This window comes from Cheilinus undulatus, linkage group 9, assembly GCF_018320785.1.
Source record: "Cheilinus undulatus linkage group 9, ASM1832078v1, whole genome shotgun sequence".
Classification (NCBI taxonomy): Eukaryota; Metazoa; Chordata; class Actinopteri; order Labriformes; family Labridae; genus Cheilinus; species Cheilinus undulatus.
In genome coordinates, this window is record NC_054873.1 from 5,242,131 (window position 1) to 5,260,652 (window position 18,522).

An 18,522-nucleotide genomic window follows, 5' to 3' on the forward strand; every position below is an offset into this window, starting at 1 on the left:
TTAAAGTTGCAAAAAATGTTTAAAAAGTAATGAAAAGGGGTTAAAAAGTGGCAAAATAGAAAAAAGAGGAAAAAAGGATAAAACATGCAGGAGAAGTGATTTCAAAAGGGGTTCAAATCTTTCATAAATTGGGTTAAAAAGGCAAAAAGGGGTTATTAGTGTCACATATTCAGGTCTGTCTCCTCGTGGCCTGCTGCATTTTAGATAATAGAGATAGATCTCACTGGCAATGACTAAAATGTTTTGAAAGAAAATATAAATACTACTACAATAATATTTCAATCAGACCAAATATTTATTTAATTTTTGTGTATTTGAAAGTCCGGTCCCCAGAGTTCCTGTCCAGACTAAATCTGGCCCTTGTGCAAACGTTCTTGAGGACCCCTGCCCTAAAAGCATCTTTGCACACTTTACTGATCTCATCTTTGTATTACTGACTGAATGTGATCAATCTGACTGGATGCTGAGGATTTTATACCTTGTGCAGCTGCTTCAGGCCCATCCAGGGAGAACAGACGGACATTTTAGCTCCCTGTGCAGCTCATCAGCTTTAAACTGTATTAAAACGATGTTCAATCACATCACTCCTATCAAATAAAATCAGAGATCAGTTAGTTTAGCCCTGGAGGAGGAATGTGTAGGAAAGGTAGAGCAGTTGTGGCTGCAGCAGGCTGTGGGCCTGCAGGCCTGTGGGTAGAAAACTGACACAGGAAAAGATCAAATGTCTGAAGTGTGGCATGAGCAGCAGCTGACCTTTAATATCAAAATTAAAAATCTTAAACATAAATGAGAATGATTCAGTCAGAAAATAGGATATTTTTGGTTCGTGCAATCGAAAATTCATCTTTTTCGCGTTTTTGTGTCAGAAAGCTCAGGCCTACTCTTTTTATTATGATTATAAATAAATATTAAAGCTCCATATTTGACCTTTTCTTTGCAGAGTTCGTTTGATATGTATTTATTTATCAGAATAATTTATTCGGCCTTTGAGAGTTGAATATTTTTCCTTTTTACCTTGAGAAGTCTCCATCAGAGGGGATTAATCTCCTTTACTGGTTGCAGATTTTTACACAGTTTTTACGCACGTCTTTTCCAGGGAAATAAATAAACGCAGGGAAACGTGATTGGTTCAGTCGTGCGTTAAGGCTACTTAAAGAAATAACACCTGCATTTACAAAGTCATGGACAAATTTTTTCGTATTCACACGCACATAAAAACCAGAAATCTTAAAGTTGCTCTCTTTGCTTTTCGGTGTTTCTGCTGCGCTCTCGCCGCTCTTCCGGCCCTCAGTTCTCGTTTTTTATCTCCGTCTTCTGTTCACATTTGAAGGATGATTTCAGCGCAGTTTCTGCCGCATGTCTAACAGGATGGAACCTCCATCCATCCTGAAACTCTGCGTTTCTGCCCGCTGACATTTCTGCGCGTAAAAACGCGCAGCCGTTTGAGAACGCACAGGACGCTCTGGGAGGAAACGCGCGGATTATTTCTGATGTTTGGGCTCCTTCAGCAGAGGAATCGATCAGAGAGTGTGGGGAAGGTCGGTGATAGACTGTATGTTTGTGCTGCGGAAGAGGAAAGACGCTGGAGTGAAAGTGAGAGATCGAGGGAGGCAGAGCCCACCCAGGCTGGCATCAGTGAGAGGAAACCCTTCTTCTTCGTCTTCAGTGTTGATCCGTTTCTGTCTCCAGCTGACAGCTCAGGCCTCTGTGAGGGCTGCGTCCCAATCTGATGGACAGCTCCTCCGTCTCCAGAGAGCAGAAGGAGAACAGAGGGCGTTAAAAAAGAAATAATAAGAGCAGGATTTTATTTCATCATGTCAGAAAAAAACCTTAAAATGAAGCTTTTCAGCCGTTTTCTGGACACGACAGGAAACAGAACATGTGAAAGATTCTCTGGCGTCCGGACAGAAAATATCAAACATGGATTTACGGCATGACAAATAAAAATAGTTCCAAATATAAAAGAACTTGAAAACATGAAGCATGTGTAATTATAGACACATACAGACACACATTACAGCCGGATGTTTCTGCCTTCAGGAGATTTAACATCCTTTAAATCATCCAGTCTGAGGACAGACGACAAAATAACAAAATAAAAAATAAAAAATAATGGAAATGTTGGAGAAAAATGTCCGAATGTGGAGACAAAAGTCACCATGCTGGGGGAAAGATTTTAATGTGAAAGAAAACGTGAAGATTTCAGGAAACAAGGAAATAATATTAGGAGAGAAAGAGAAGAAAAATGTGAAAAATCGTCTGAAAAAAAGTCTAAAAATTGACCCAAAATGTAGCTAATGTCTAGAAAACAAGGGAAAATTTCAAGATAATGGGAATAATACTGAAATGTTTGGATAAAAGACGAGAAAAAAAAAATAAAATGTTGAGGCGATCATGAAAAATGTAGAAAACAGATGCTGAAATGTCAGGAGAAAAAGCTCCAGTGTCGTAGAAAAGGCCACAGAAAGAAATTTAAAACAGTCTAGAAGAAATCTAAATGTTTCAAAAAATGTCTGAAGTCAAGAAAAAAAATCAAATTTAGAGATAAAAAAGCAAAATGTAGAAAAAATCTGAAGTGTGGAGAGAAAGTCAAAACAGGAGGAAAAAGCTGAATGTTGATTTTTAGAGGAGAATTTCATTAAGAAACAGCAATGATGGAAAAAAGTAAAATGTTGACAAAAAATGAATGTTGTGAAGAAGAAAACGTCTGGAATATTTCAAAAAATCTGAAAAGTGTACGGAGGCGTCCTGCTTTCACCTGAAAATAAAAAAATCCTGTTTTTACGACAAAACCATCTCATAAAAACAGGAATTTATTTAGTTTTGACTTTCCTGTTTTCACGAGATAGTATCCCATAAAAACCGAAAAATAAAAATGAATAAAAAATATATATATATATATAAATAAATAAAAACAGGGAAATCAAAAATAAATGAAAGATTTTCCTGTTTTTATTGGATACTATCTTGTAAAAAGAAGAATTTATTGAATTTCCTGTTTTTACGAGATAGTATCCCATAAAAACAGAAAAATAAAAATGAATAAATAAAATCTTGTTTTTATGAGAGTTATGTCGTAAAAACAGGATTTTCTTTATTTTCTTGTGAATGCAGTACGCCACCGTAGAAGTGAATAAAAAATTTAAAAATGTGTAAAAATTTAGAGTTAAAAGGCAAAAGTTGAGAAAAACAGAAAAGGAAAAGACTAAAATGTGAAACTTCTAGAAAAATCAAGAGAAAAATCTGCAGTGTTGGAGACAAAAGGATCACATTTAGAGGAAAAGGTGGAATTTTATGAATTTAGAAAAATTATAAAAATGTTTTAAAGTCAAATATTACAAATTCTGAAGAATTCAAAGACAAAATGTTGAAAAATAAATAAATAAAATGTTGGGTGAGCTTAAAAATAATGAGGACAATTCAAAGTGAGGATTTTAAAATGACAACATTTCAAGGAAGAAAATAAAATACTGAGGAAAACAGTTTATTCTCTCAGGATGTGAAAAATGTTCAAATGTTTGAATAAAAGTCAAAATATCGAAAAATAAATGAGAAGATAAGAAAAGAAAAAAAGTCGAAAATTGAATTCTGAGAAAAAAAATATCAAAAATGTTGAGAGAAGAAGAACGGTTGAAATGTGGAGTAAAAATGTTCAAATGTTGAGGGGAAAGACTTTTTAAATATCAAGAAAATTCTAAAAAACGAAGAAATAGTCAAAAAATTAAAAAAGGAAAAAATGTCAAGATGAGAGATGCGGAGAGAAAAATGTTGAAAATGTCAAAATATCGAGAGACAAAAAGTTTGAAATGAGAAGAAAAAATGTAAAATAATTCCAGACGAATTTTAATGTTGAAGGAAAACAAATAAAAACAGAGAATGAGGAAGAATAAAGTCAACTCTCTCTCTCTCTCTCTCTCTCTCTCTCTCTCTGGAACTTTTCTTTCTCTCTGTGCGTAATGAAAAAAAAAAACTCTTCCTGTTCTGATTCTCCCTCCTCGTGTCTGACCCCTCCGCTCTGCCGTAGCTCCGGGGCTCACATCTCTGAGTGGAAATCCATTCTTGGTTGAACGTGTCGATCCGTTCCTGTCTCAGGTTGAGCCACATGACGCGCCGTCCTCCGCCTGGCTCTGTGCGTAAAAGGGCTGCGTCCCAATCTGAAGGGAGCCTCTGACAGCTCCTCTGACAGCTCGTGACCCCGCGGATTAGAGAGAGAAAAAAAAATCCGGTGTCAGGAGAAAGCAGAAGGAGAGCTGGGATTGACCAAACAGCTTCCAGTTTGAGCAGGAGTCCTGCCCAGTGAGGGACACCCTCCTCCTCCTCCTCCTCCTCTCCTCTCTCTGCACAGCATCACGGAGCAGAATTGAACAAATTATCTCCTTTTCCGTCTCCTCTCTGGACGGTAACGATCGGCAGGTCTCGGCTCTCCGCACGCCGTTATCGAGCGTCCTGATCCGCGTCAATAAGCGCGGGAGCGGGGCCGGAGATTGGCTGGGGGGTTCCCGGCAGATGATGCTCTTTCCTGCGGGCCGCTGAGGAGCAGCTCCGACCCGTGGCGTCCCTGCAGCAGCTCCTCCGTGTTGTTGATGCTGATGGAGCTGATGGACGCTCCTCTCCGCCGCCCAGCGGGGATCCTGGGCTCCCCCCCGGCTGACGGGAGCCAGCCCGCGGGCTCAGACTCGCTCTCCTCCGGCACTAAGCCTCTCGCTTTCTCCATCGACCGGATCATGGCCCGCACGCCCGAGCCCAGGTCGATACCTCTGCCCGGGTGGTTCCAGCCTCCTCCCGGGGGGAAACCCGACGTGTGTCCGTCCTCCCTGCACTGCATGATCCCGCTGCTGCCGCTCGGATACGACGCACCGGGACACCGAGTCAGCATCGGCGGGCTGGACGCGGGACACCTGGACGCGTCCTCCGTGGGGCCCGCGGACCTCCTGAGCTTCGGGCTCAACTACAAGAGCCAGCAGGAGGAGAGCGGCCCCCAGTACAAACTCTTCAGACCCCGGGTGGTCAACCAGGCCTCGTTCCCCACCTCCGTGAGCACCGTGTGCTACCTGAACTGCAGCGGGGACGGCAGCGCGTGCCCTCCGCCGGCCGGCCTCGTGAACCTTCACCCCATGGCCTCCTACCTGCTGAGCGCGAGGCACAAAGCGTTCATAACGGAGAGGAACAAACCGGGCGGCGTGCAGCAGGGCGGGGAGAGGTTCCCGGTGTCTCCGAGTCACATCCAGCACTTCATGAAGGAGCGGGATCAGATCCTCACCGACAAGATCTTCAAGAGCTCCGTGTCCGCTGCAGCCCGGATCAACGGCTCGATCCCGGGCAGCAAACCCAAAGTGTTCACCTGTGAGGTCTGCGGCAAGGTGAGACGATCCGTTTCTCTGGACCGGGACAGATCAGTCAGGGGGGTTTAAACTTCATGATCACTTATCGATTTATGAAATCAGATCAATAAATCTGCTCTAAATATTGTCCGGATATTTTCCTCATGTTCTAACCAGGGCTCTGGTTCTGCTGAAGGATTCCAGTCTCACTTCTAGGAGCCAGTCTTCAGTGATTGCAAACTCTTCATCGTTTACTTGTAATCTAATAAGAAAGCATGCATGTCTGTTTGATCAGGATCTTTGTGTGTTAAAAACCCAGAGAGACATGAATGCTTAGTTTAAAGACCCAAACACAGAATTAAAGCTGCGTTTGGAGTGCAGTGAGCGCTGATAAAATCCTCGTTTCTACTGATTTAGTGCAAGAAACAAAAATCAGCAATTATGCTGCAAATATTTCAATCATCTGTGCAAATGCATTTGGCTTCTGTGCACGTGTCAGCTCAGATTTAGATCCTTAATGTCAGATTCTGCTATAGTTTCTTTACGCTCAATATTTGAAAATGATTTACAGTGAGTGAGAAGAGGGACTCATGGCCCTTTATGTGCTGTTTTTACCTAAAATAGCAGGAAGAGAGATTAAAATATAGTTCTCTATCTGTGCGTTATAATAAAGTGTGTATTGTTCCTTTAACCTCATGAGCCCTGACTCTCTGTTAGAGAGCATTTTTAGTACATTTAATACATCAGCCTTGTTCAACAGGAACTTCTTGGACATTTTCCTTTCCAAAACCCAAACAAACTCCATAATTTGTTTTAAAATGACCTAAAATTTATCAGAAAATTCTTAAACATATTTTTTAAAGTATCCCATGAAAAGTGTCCACATATTTCTTTAGACAGTCCTCAAATTTTTCAGTGAAACGTCCTCATAGAGTGTGTTGGGGTAAATTATCTGGATACTTCAGATACATGGAAGCATTCATTCTGTGAGGTTAGTTTGATTTTCATGTCTAAAAGTAGACAGAGGGATTGGACTTCAAATCGTTTCTCAAATGATATTTAAATATGACCTCTTCAGATCTCTAAATCTCAGAAAATGTAACCTCTTTAAGCCTGAAAACACAAATTATAGCCTGAAATGTTTATTTCACTTTCAACTGAAATCCAAAAAATCGAAATTCCCATCAAATTTATCATCTATATATTTTTCAGTGAAACTTCCTCGTAAAGCCTGAAAATTCCAATAAAAATATCCCCCAAATTCCATGCACATTCCTGAAAAATTTCAAGCAAATTCCCCAAATTTCCCCAAATCCCTAATTTCTTGGCAAATTCTGGAAATGTTCAAAAACATTCTCCAAAATTCCACAAAAATGATGGAAACATTAAAAAAAAAATCCTTAAAATTTCAAAGGACAATCCCAAAACCCAAATATTCCCAATCCAGTTCTCCCAAAATTTGGTAATACATTTTCCATATTCCCTTGGATATGCAAATGCAAATGCAAGAAAAAACAAAACAAAACCCAAAAACAATGACAAACAAACAAAAAGCTCTCCAAAATATACAATATCCTCTAAATTTCCATAAAAAAAACTCGACAACTTCCAAGCAAATTCCCTAAAATATACAAACAGCAAATTATCTCATCATTTCAAGCAAATCCCTTGAATCTATCTCATCAGTTCTAACAGCAAAAATGATTCCTATTATGTAGAGAAGAAGAAACATAATGTCCCCATATGTGGACTCAGGGTCTTAGGACGTTAATAAAGCTCACTCTCACACTGCTATCTCAGCTTGCACTGGAAGCAAAAGGCACAAAATTAAACAGATACGTTCAATTACAGAAAACGCGTGGCATGTAATTAATAAAAACATTAATGAGGTATGTGTTTTAGTGAGTGATTCAGTGAGCAGACAGAGGGATTGGCTTCCCAAATAATATTCAACTACAAAGCTAAAGATCTGATTTATTCTGACTTTGTGTGATTTTATCTTTATAAAGTCAGAGGGATCACGCAAAGCTAATTGGACAACCTGACTTCTGTTTAACCAAAGTGGTAGATTATTGGGCTCATTAAACAATTAAATCCTTTAGAGTTGTCTTCATCCTGTGTGTGTTAGTGGTAAATGATCTGAATATTTCAGATACATGAAGGCATTCATTATGTGACGTTAGTTTGATTTTTATGTCAAAAAGCAGACGGAGGGGTCGGCCTTCTTAAATAATATTTAAACACATCCACTGCAAAGCTGTAGATCTGATTTATTCTGACTTTATGTGATTTTATCTTTGTTTTAGAAAGTCAGAGAGCTCAAACAAAGCTAATTAGATAATCTGACTTCTGTTTAACCAAAGTGTCAGATTATTAGGCTCATTAAACAATTAACCCCTTAAAGCCTGTTGTATCATATTTGATACATACTTTTATGATACCTCTATCTCATCAATATGATTATAAATTACTAAAAGAAAATTCTGAATACAATCTGATAAACGATAAAAATGCCCTCATGTGGATTATCAGTTACCAAAAACACCTCATGTATCAAATGAGATACAAAAACATAAATATACGTTCAATTTTATGGAAATTTAGATTTTTTGGATTTCAGTAGAAAGTGAAATGAACGTTTCAGTTCCAAAAAATGAGAATCTTCTTGCTATAATTTGTGTTTTCAGGCTTTGAGGGGTTAAATCCATTAGAGTTTTCCTCATCCTCGGTGTGTTAGTGGTAAATTATCTGGATACTTCAGATACATGAAAGCATTCATTATGTGACATTAGTTTGATTTTTATGTCAAAAAGCAGATGGAGGGGTTGGCCTTCAGAGTCGCTTCTAAAAATGTATTTAAATATGACCACTTCAGATCTCTAAATCTAGAATATTTTAACCCTTTAAAGCCTGAAAACACAAATGATAGCCAGAAAATTCTCATTTTTTGGAAATGAAATGTTTATTTCACTTTCTACTGAAATCCAAAAAAATTCCAAATTTCCATAAAATTTAACTTAAATATTTTTTGTATCTCTTTTGATACATTAGGTGTTTCTGGTGACTGATAATCCACTTGAGGGCATTTTTATCATTTATCAGATTGTATTCAGAATTTTTCTTTTAGTAATTTATGATCATATTGATGAGATAGAGGTGTCATAAAAGTATGTATAAAATGTGATACAACAGGCTTTAAGGGGTTATTTTTAAGTAAAGAAAATTTCAAATTAAAACATTTACAAGTTAAATAAACATTTACAGTCAGTCTTTTTAAATGAACAGGACTATTTATTTTTCTACAAACTGAAAAGAATGTAATGTAATAATAATATTTAGAATAAATTAAAAGTAGAGTAATACTTTAAATTTTGATTAAAAGAAGCTTTATTATCATCACACTCAAACAACCAGCTCAGGATACTTTAAATGCTATTCTAATCTGTCTTATTTAACTTATTCAACTCCGATTGTGCATATTATAATTGCAAAAAGTAGCTTCCATACTTTTAGCATAATCCTTTTAATAAAACATTTATTCTGTATATTGTTCAGAGATAAAATGCAAAACAATGAATAAATAAAAATAAAAATGAATAAAATCATCTAAGAATAAGAAACTGGCCTTTCTTTAAAGAAAATCTTTATGTTGAATTGTCTGATAGAACAACACAAGAAATGAACTCTAATAACCTCATTAATCTGATTTTAACTTTTGTGATAAATGCCAAATTTCCTCAAAGATGACCTCTGCAGTCGAGGAGTCAGAGTCTTTCTGGTGTGCTGATTTTTTTTTTTTTTTTTTTAATTATGGTCAAATCTTTATTTGATTTGACATCATAAACAGAACAATTGCACAAATGAGAACAGACATTAAAAAAAACTGCAGAAAAAATTTATGATAAGAAACCAAAATAAGAGGTGTCCTGGAGCTTCTGGTCATGATTGAAGATATTGATCTTGTTCTAGGTTGTTACTGCAGAATATAGAGAAATTTGTGCAGATTTTTATTGTTACTGCCGTTTTATAAATGCCATTTTAAATTCAATTAAAGGTAATTTAATGATGCTGACATGTGCTGTTTCAATAGATAATTAAAGCACAAATGATTTATTTACCTCTACTTCAAGGGGAATAACTCTTTTATAATCCTTGAATGGGACAGAGCTTGGTTAAAATTCACTGCTTTGACTGGCAGATTAAGTGGGTTTTTTTTCCAGTTTGGAGAGCAGGCTGACTAAAACAATCATGATTATTCTGGAAGGTAAATGGTGTGATCTTTGTGTGTGTTCCTGCAGGAAATGATCATTTAATCAGGAACAAATTAAGTTAAATTGTTCTTATTCTGAGAACACTTTGGTTGATGTTAAGTGTAATCATTTGAGCTCATTTGGTGCTTCATGTGTCTTTACCTTAACTTTTAATGAAATGTTTATGCCATGTGCATGTTATAGAATGATTAGTTCTTTTTTTCCATACATGACATAATTATTGCCACTATATTAGAGAATGGCTGTTCCAGATTTTCCTGACAGGAATATCTTCTGCTCACAGTAAACCCTTTAACGGTTGTCATTTCCTTCCTTCAGGTGTTCAACGCGCACTACAACCTGACCCGTCACATGCCCGTGCACACGGGAGCGCGTCCGTTCGTCTGTAAAGTTTGTGGGAAAGGATTCAGACAGGCGAGCACGCTGTGCAGACACAAGATCATACACACTCAGGTAACACACGCTCACACACACACACAGAGGATTATTTCCTCAATACTGCAGACAGTGATTTAATCAATCATATCACAAAAATATTCCCCTACAAATGAGTTTAACAAGTCAAAGTTTGTTTATTCTACTAATGATAGCTGTTTTAAAGGGACAGTGCACATTAATGAACAATACTAGAACAGGGCTGTGTCTAGATGCTGCATAACAACAGAAAGCAGCTTACATATTCTGTGGATAGAATATCTTAATAGAATAAAAACATACATATGCAATCTTAACACAACCAAAGGCATGAGACATGATGTGCAACATCGCACCTAAAAAAACATTTTCTTCCAAGGTTGTCTTTTTTATGACTGTTTACCTGCCCAATGTTTTGGTCTAGAATAAAAAAATATAAGCTTGTTAAAAGCGATTCATCAAGAGCATAATCAGGAAATCACACTGATATGGTTCAATTAGGAGACAAAAATATCTGTGCTTTATTTTTCTTTGTATTTCATGTATTTTTGTATTTGTTATACGTGAATCATTGGAATTATTAACAATGTAAACCAAATTGGCCTGAATTGTAACCACTCTCCTTAACACTTTCAAACTCTGGAAAATATTTTACTTATCATACAGAAGGGATAAGATAAGATAAGATAAGATAAGATAAGATAAGATAAGACAAGACTTGATTGATGCCCAAAGGGAAATTCTGGCATTACAGCAACACAATAAAAGCAAAAGGTGGTAAAATACAATAGAGTTCAAATAAAAATTCACAACATAGATAAACTAAATAAAACTAAAAAGGACATGATGAATATATAATTGACATTCTGTGCAGTCAATAGCAATTAAAGTGACACTTAACACTTAACAGCCTGTTATATAACCTATACAGTAGTGGTGATATGAACATGGGCTAGTGCAAAAGTAATCCAGTAATAATTTTTTATGTGCAATATGTAATATAATGTAATATAATATAATATAATACAAAATTATATAATATAATATAATAGTACCAATATTATAACAGCAATAATATAATAACATAGTTGCATACAGTGTAAGACTGATATAATTATGGACTTTCTAGCTGTGGTTTCTTGTGATGTTTACATATTTTCAAAAACAAAAAAAAAAGACTTTAAGCACATGAATATGAATGTATAAATAAATAGATATTTAAGGAATGTTTAACTGTCAATCTAACATTTAAAACCCCACCTGGAGCTTGCAGTAGTTTCAGGAGAACCTTCCAATCAGGTATTTTAAATTAACTGTGAGCAAAGCTTAAAATGAATCAGTGTTTATGGTGGGAGTTCACTTATAAAATCTCCCACGGGTGAATTTGTTGGTCCAGTTTTAACACCGAACCATCTTTAGCTGATATATTTTATTAATGTCTATTCATTTGTGGATAAAATTAATATTAAATCAATTTATCTCAAAGTTCAGTGATGATGTCAAGGTGCCTTAGGTTTTAAAGAACACCATCATCTGTAAATTAAGGCTCCATCTCATTTTGAATTGTAGATAAATATGCATATTTACCAGGGGCAGAGCCAGATGTGTTCAATAACAGGGGCTAAGCCAAACAAAGGACAGTCCAGGGGGCAATTCCCTAGATTTTTTTTTGTTTATCACACACTTGTATACACTTTTTTAATACAATTTAAAAAAAATAAAATAAAATAAAATAAAATTCTGCCCCAAGTGTCTTGAGTTTTAAGTTACATTGCATAAGTAAGGTAGGAATTTGGTGGAAAAGTTTACATTTAAAACTGTATTTTCAAGAGCACAAAAAACAAAAGTAGGGTAACAGATTTTTTGTGTGTTTTAGTCACAAAAAATGGAAATGGAAAAATTGAATTTTTGAGAACATGTTAAAAGTAATTTTTTAACTGCAGTGAGGTAAAAAGATCAGATTTTTTATTTCGTTTATTGTTAAGAATTAAAATTCCATGTTGAGATCAGCAAGACCCACTTGTTTATCACTAATTTCTTTGTGCATTTATTTAGCATAACACTCATAAATTAAAAAACCCTCCTTAAAGATTAAAAGCTTTCCGGGAAATATTCAGGGCTTAGGCCCCATTCCCCACCCCTTTCTCCGCCTGTTACCTGCACAGAAACACGTGAATATATTTGTTATCTGATTTCCAGTAGTAGCTTTTTGATTGAAGGAGCGGTCAATCAACATTAAATGACAGCAGAGGTTTCCAATAACATTTTTTATACGTTTGTTGTGGGCGGGGCTTTTAAGTACAACCTACATCAGTAGGTTTGATCGAATTTCGTTTCTGCTATTTCTACTTATATACAACTTTATTGATGCTCTTATTAATGCTCAACGATTTCAGCTGTCATTTCTGATCCAGCCTTCCTGTGTGAGACACACTGATAAATGTCGATGTTTACTAAAGTGGTAGATCCGTTTGAAATGTTCAAATTAAGATATCGCGTCTGATTGGCTGAAGCTGCGTTTGCTCCTCGCGCTCTGCTCAGATTGTTTGTTGAGCTCGAGCGCCTCCTGCTGCGCCACCGGGACAACACGGAAATAATCCTCTGCTGTTTCGACTTTAATTACAAATTTGGCTCTAACTCTGAAGATAGGAGGGAAATTTAAACGTCTTTAATTTTAGTGATTAGTTCCCCTAAATTTTTGATATCAGAAAGAGGCGACAGAGTAAAGAATCACGTCAGAGATCGTCTACTGCTGCGCCACGTTTGAAATAGCCGTGATATTATTCATATTTATGTCCGTTGTGTCTTTATAATCTAATTTTACTCGTTTTTTTCTTCCAGGAAAAACCGCACAAGTGTAACCAGTGCGGGAAAGCCTTTAACCGCAGCTCCACGCTCAACACGCACACACGGATCCACGCGGGATACAAGCCGTTCGTGTGTGAGTTTTGTGGGAAAGGATTTCACCAGAAAGGTGAGAAAATAACCCATAAACACGTTCCTATTTTCGCCATTTAGCCTTAACACCAAGCGCAAAAAAGCAAGGACATATTTCGAGTTCTAGTCTTTTATTTTCAAGGCATTATCATGTTCTTGTTTTAGAATTAAAACGTTTGTTAATACTTTAATTTAATCAAATCTGATCTACTTTGTTTATTTTAATGAATATCTGCCAAATAACTGTATTTTATAATTCATAATTATGCAAAAAAAACATAGGAAAAGTCCATTTAGCTAATCTATGTGGCATCTTAATTTTCACATATTATTCTACACATTTCAATGCTGTTTCAAACGATCATACTTTACTTGCATGGCTCTTTTCATACGCAAATAGTGTTGCATAACCTATAAACAATAGAAATCAAAGGATACATGAATATGCATGTGAATAATAATCCAGACAGGATAAAAACAATGTAACTGAACCGCTCAGTCAAGGGAAAAGGAAAGGTAGTAGCATCTGTCAGTGGACTACAAGACTGTTTCAGTAGCAACAGGAGATGGTTTACAGAGACCTAAATATGCAGAGTTATCTAATGGGCTGCCATAGCAGGAGACTGTTCTGAGAACGGAAGGAAGAGAAAGAAAGAAACACTGAAAAAGGAGAAAGAACCCGGCCAACAGTTGTTGTCTGCAGAGTCTCTCCCATCTCAGCTGCTGAAGCTTGGAACTCCTTCAGAGTAGTCATAGGTGTCTTGGTGTTCTCTCTCACTAGTCTCCTTCTTGCACGCTCACTCAGTTTGTGGCAACGGTCTGATCTAGGCAGATTTACACATGTCATATTCCTTTCATTTCTATATGACGAATTTAACTGAACTCTGGGGGATGTTCAGAGCCTTGGATTTTTTTGCATCCATCCCCTGACTTCTACTTTTCAATAATCTTTTCTCTGAGTTGCTTGGAGTGTTCTTTTATCTTCATGGTGTAATGGTAGCCAGGAATACTCAGTGACTACACCTTCTAGACACAGGTGTCTATATACTACATCACTGAGACACATTCACTGCACTCAGGTGATCCCCATTTCACTAACTGTGGCACTGATTGGCTGGACCTCTGTTGATTAGGTCAGTCACTTTAAAGAGGGTGAATATTTTAATTTATTATTATTTGTTTATTGTCCAGTAATACAGACCTTAAATTTACATGTAAGAAAGTGGAGTGGTACATTTTCACAAGATTATGCATAATCAAACATTCCAACAGATCTTTGTGTACCTAACTCCAAATTCCAGATCTTTGTTGACATGCATTTTCTGGACTTTTTTTTTTGGCTACTCAAGGGAGCCAGGAAAAGGCAACTATTTACATCCTGAGAGAAAGTGATGCAGAAGAAGAAAAGAAAATAATAATAATGACAAGAAAAAAGGAATAATTAATAATAATAATCCATCCAAACAAAAGTGGCAGTTTTCATCTTCCAATTTGCAAGTGACACTCATGTATCGAGAAGAAGAGAAAAAAGACATAATCACTGAAAAATAGCTGAAACCAGCGCTCCCTCACTGTGCATTGTCCACAAAATCAGCTCTCAGAGGCCTAACATATTGCGCCCTCTTTGCCCAATGCAGTTTAAATTTTTCCAGTTTTAAATTGACAGGAAGAAATCTTTTCCGTCTTGTAAATCTCCATTGTCACATCTAAAGGGGGTGAATATTTATGCAGTCACTTATTTAGAATTACACATTTTTATTCAACTGGGATTACTTTGTAGAAATCTGTTTTCACCTTGACATTAAAGAGGTTTTTTTTTTCCTTTCAAAAAACCCAAATTATGTTGGCCATGATTGATTTATAAAATCAATTAAACAGCAAAACATCCGAGGGGCAGAATATTTTTATAGGGATTGACCATACATACTTATAGTTTACATTAAATAAAGTAAAAACTAATGGATGTAGGAGTATATTGTATAAATCATACATTAAAAGAACAAGTTCGTTCATGTATAATGGGAAATGTGCTGCCCCCATGTGTCAACAACAAGCAATACGCTATAAAGGAGGAGGCTGGGGTGGAGGAGGTGATATTTTGCCAGCATGGTACATCAGCATTGATGCAGGCAGGGATTAGTGAGGATATTGTAGTGGAGCATTGCCTTGAGAGAAAGAGCTGTGATTGGCTGTGGGAGCTGGGAGGTGATTGGAATCAGCTGGTCATCAGCTGATCACGGCTGGGCATATGACTTTTGTGTCATGCATGAACCCTAATCTTCGTGTCAGACCACTGTGGATTAAGCTGTCTTTTAACTGTCTTAGTGGCACTGACCGTTGGATGAGTGCACATTTTTTAAGAAAAACAGAAATTCTGCTTGTTGGCTCCAAAACAGAATGGCAGAGACTGGAGGCAGTTTTTAATATCCTGTTCTGGTTTGACAGAGATTTTAGTTAGTGGCCTTAATTTTGGTAACCGTTTTACAAAGTTTCAAAAACCTTTCATTAGACCTTTCATACATCTTAAGTCCCCAAAGTGTTGCACACAAGATCTGTTGAGCCAGCTTTTAGTTTTTATGTCCCTAAACTGTGTGAACAGCCTCCCTGTCAACCTTAATTGTAGTGTTTTGTAATTTCATGTTGTCAAGCTCTTTGGGCCATGTTTTGTATTCAAAGTGCTATGTAAATAAAACTATTATCTTACCTCAGACCCTTCCAGCCAGCTGAAAATTGTTTATTCTTCTACTTTAAATCTGTGGAAGAGCGTCCTGTGTTTTCTTATTGACTGACTCGTCATCCTCTGCCGTCCTGCAGGAAACTACAAAAACCACAAGCTGACGCACAGCGGGGAGAAACAGTTCAAGTGCTCGATCTGCAGCAAGGCGTTCCACCAGGTGTACAACCTCACCTTCCACATGCACACGCACAACGACAAGAAGCCGTTCACCTGCCCCACCTGTGGGAAAGGCTTCTGCAGGAACTTTGACCTGAAGAAACACATCAGGAAGCTGCACGACCCGGCCGGCCCGCAGTCGCCCCCGCAGGCCTGAACATGAACTCTGCTGCTCCCAAAAACACCAAAAACCCAACATCAGGTCCTCAACGTGGCCCCAGCAGGCCAGGAACTAAAATTAGACCCTGATATTTCTGCTTTACTAAGTCTGAAGGGTGTTAGAGGGAAAGTATTATTATAATTCCAGAACTTTTGCCCCCTTATTGCTGTGATTTGCCCCTGTGAATCTCCCCAAATCCTTATCTCACATGACTGAATTTAACCTCTTCTTTCCTGTGCTGACATGAAATTCTCCAAATTCTTGCAGCTGATTTTTCAAGGCTGGTTTGGATGCCATTCCAGACAAAATATCCTAAATGATGACTCCTTTTAGTCTGCAAAAATGGTCAAAATACAACCAACAGAAACTGAAATATTCAGACTTAACACCCCCAGTTCCAAAAGGTCAAATCCTTTCCCTTTATGCATTTAGATCTTACATTTTTTCAACATTTTTACAACTTGTTACAGATTTTCTGTTGTGAACGTGTAATCCAAAATACAACCAAACATGGTGAAATATTTGGTTGTTGATCAAATATAGCCTCAAATGCTCAGTATTTGCACAAATGCCCTTTGTTTGGCAGTTAATCTTGTTAGAAAAGGTTTTAAACTTCATTATCTCCAAATGCTTGCTGCTGTTTTTTCAAGGTTTATATGGGTGTCATCTTAGACAAAACCTTCCAGGATCATGACTCTTAAGAGGCTGCAAAAACAGCCAAAATCCAACCAAAGGAGGCTTATGCTACTAAAATAATCAAAAACATGGAATCCTTTCTCATGCTGCATTAAGAATGCTATGTTTCCCACATCTTTAAAACTTTTAACAGATTTTCTGTTTTAAGTTTGTAGTTTGGATGTCCAAAATTCAGACAAGCATGATGGAACATTTCGTCTATCAAGTACGCCTCCAAAAGCTTTAGTAACACTATGCCTGCTTTCTTTCAGTTAACAGAGTTGAACACTTGTCTAAATCCTTCCTGCTGATTGTATAAAGGCTGATAAATATAAAATTTAGACAAAAATGTCCTACATTATGACTTACAGAGGCCAAAAAATATTTAAATTCCAACCAAAAGAGGCCAAGGTATTTCCATTTCTTGAATAAAACAATTCATGCTCCAAAAACGTAGAAACCTTTCCCATCACAAATTGAAACTGCATTTTTCCACATCCTTGAAAGCTAGAACAGATTTTCTGTTGTAAATTGTTAGTGTCCATGTCTGAAATTAAGACAAACATGGACAAATGTTTGGTTTTCTGTCACCGTGATCCCCAACCTTTTGTCCCTCGAGGCCCCAAATAGTATCTAAGAAATGCTTAGCCCCCCAGGACCCACTCGGACAAATAATAAACATCAATTTTATTTTTCATTGACAAAATTCGAGACATACATAATAGGTTCTTGCCAAAAAAACCTGTGTATAAACTTTACATTATTACAACAGCTTATAAAGGCCACTCTAAAATAAGCGGATCTATTAATTTTTGAGAAAATCAAAATTTGCAAGGTTTAAAAGCAAATTCCTGAATAAAAATCACAATTATTGACCTTAAAGTCAAAAAGAGATCACAAAGATGGAAATGGCCAATTGCATTGAGAGTACTGTGAAAGTTCTGATGTTGAGAGCCGGATGTAATACTTACTAAGGCTGAATAAGAAGGAATTATTTGTGATTTTAGAAAAGAATGATCACATAGTCAGGCCATTAGTTTGCATTTCTGTAAACGGGGGCTTTCCAAACACTGTTTTCAGTTTAGTTTCTTGTAAATTTTTGTCTTTATAGTGTCATAAATTTATGACTTTAAAAACTTGAAATGTAAAAATTAACAACTTTTTAATTTTTTAAAATCATAAATCCATGACTCATCTAACTCAGCAATTCTGAGTTTGTTTCTTGAAAATATACAACTTTATGATTACAATTTTTCACAAAAATATCAAAACAAAACAAAAAAATATACAGGTCCTCTTTATGTTTTTTTTTATCTGCACATCTAATTTTGACATTTTTAGGACAGACAGTTCCCCCTGAGATTTTTAGAACAGGCCCAAGTTTTCTGTCAGACACAACTCTGAACAGTACTCAATATTCCCAAAAACTCCCTTTCTTGGCAGTTTACCTTGTTATAAAAAGTCAAGTTCAAACGTAAAATCTCCAAATCCTTGCTGCTGGCTTTTCAAGGCTGATTTGTGTATCATTTTAGACTGTCACTTTTTAGTCGATAAAAACTGTTTAAATCCAACCATAAGAAACTGAGATCTTTCTACTTATTGCCACTCCAAGCTCCGAAAACATAGACTCCTTTCCCTGTCATCCTTTTAGATTGCAATTTTCCACATCTTAACAACTTGCAACAGAATTTCTGTCATAAATTTGTAGAAAGCGAGTCCAAGCTCCATCAGAAAATTTCTCTGTGATCAAATACAACAGTTAACCTCAATGAAAATGTCAAGTTTCCTCCTTCTAAATCTCCAAGCTGTTTTTTAAGGCTACCATTTTAGATAAGGGATCTCAAATCATTC

The 18,522-nt window shown here is 36.8% G+C and overlaps 1 protein-coding gene across 1 annotated transcript; it reads left to right on the top strand.

Moving 5' to 3' along the window:
- Positions 1–4,598: 4,598 nt before the first annotated feature.
- fezf1 (FEZ family zinc finger 1) lies at positions 4,599–17,737 on the top strand. The gene is made up of 4 exons (XM_041796177.1): positions 4,599–5,360; positions 9,911–10,045; positions 12,848–12,980; positions 15,758–17,737. The coding sequence occupies exons 1-4, from the start codon at positions 4,599–4,601 to the stop codon at positions 15,991–15,993; spliced, it is 1,266 nt and encodes a 421-aa protein (XP_041652111.1). The 3' UTR covers positions 15,994–17,737.
- The last annotated feature ends 785 nt before the right edge of the window (positions 17,738–18,522 follow it).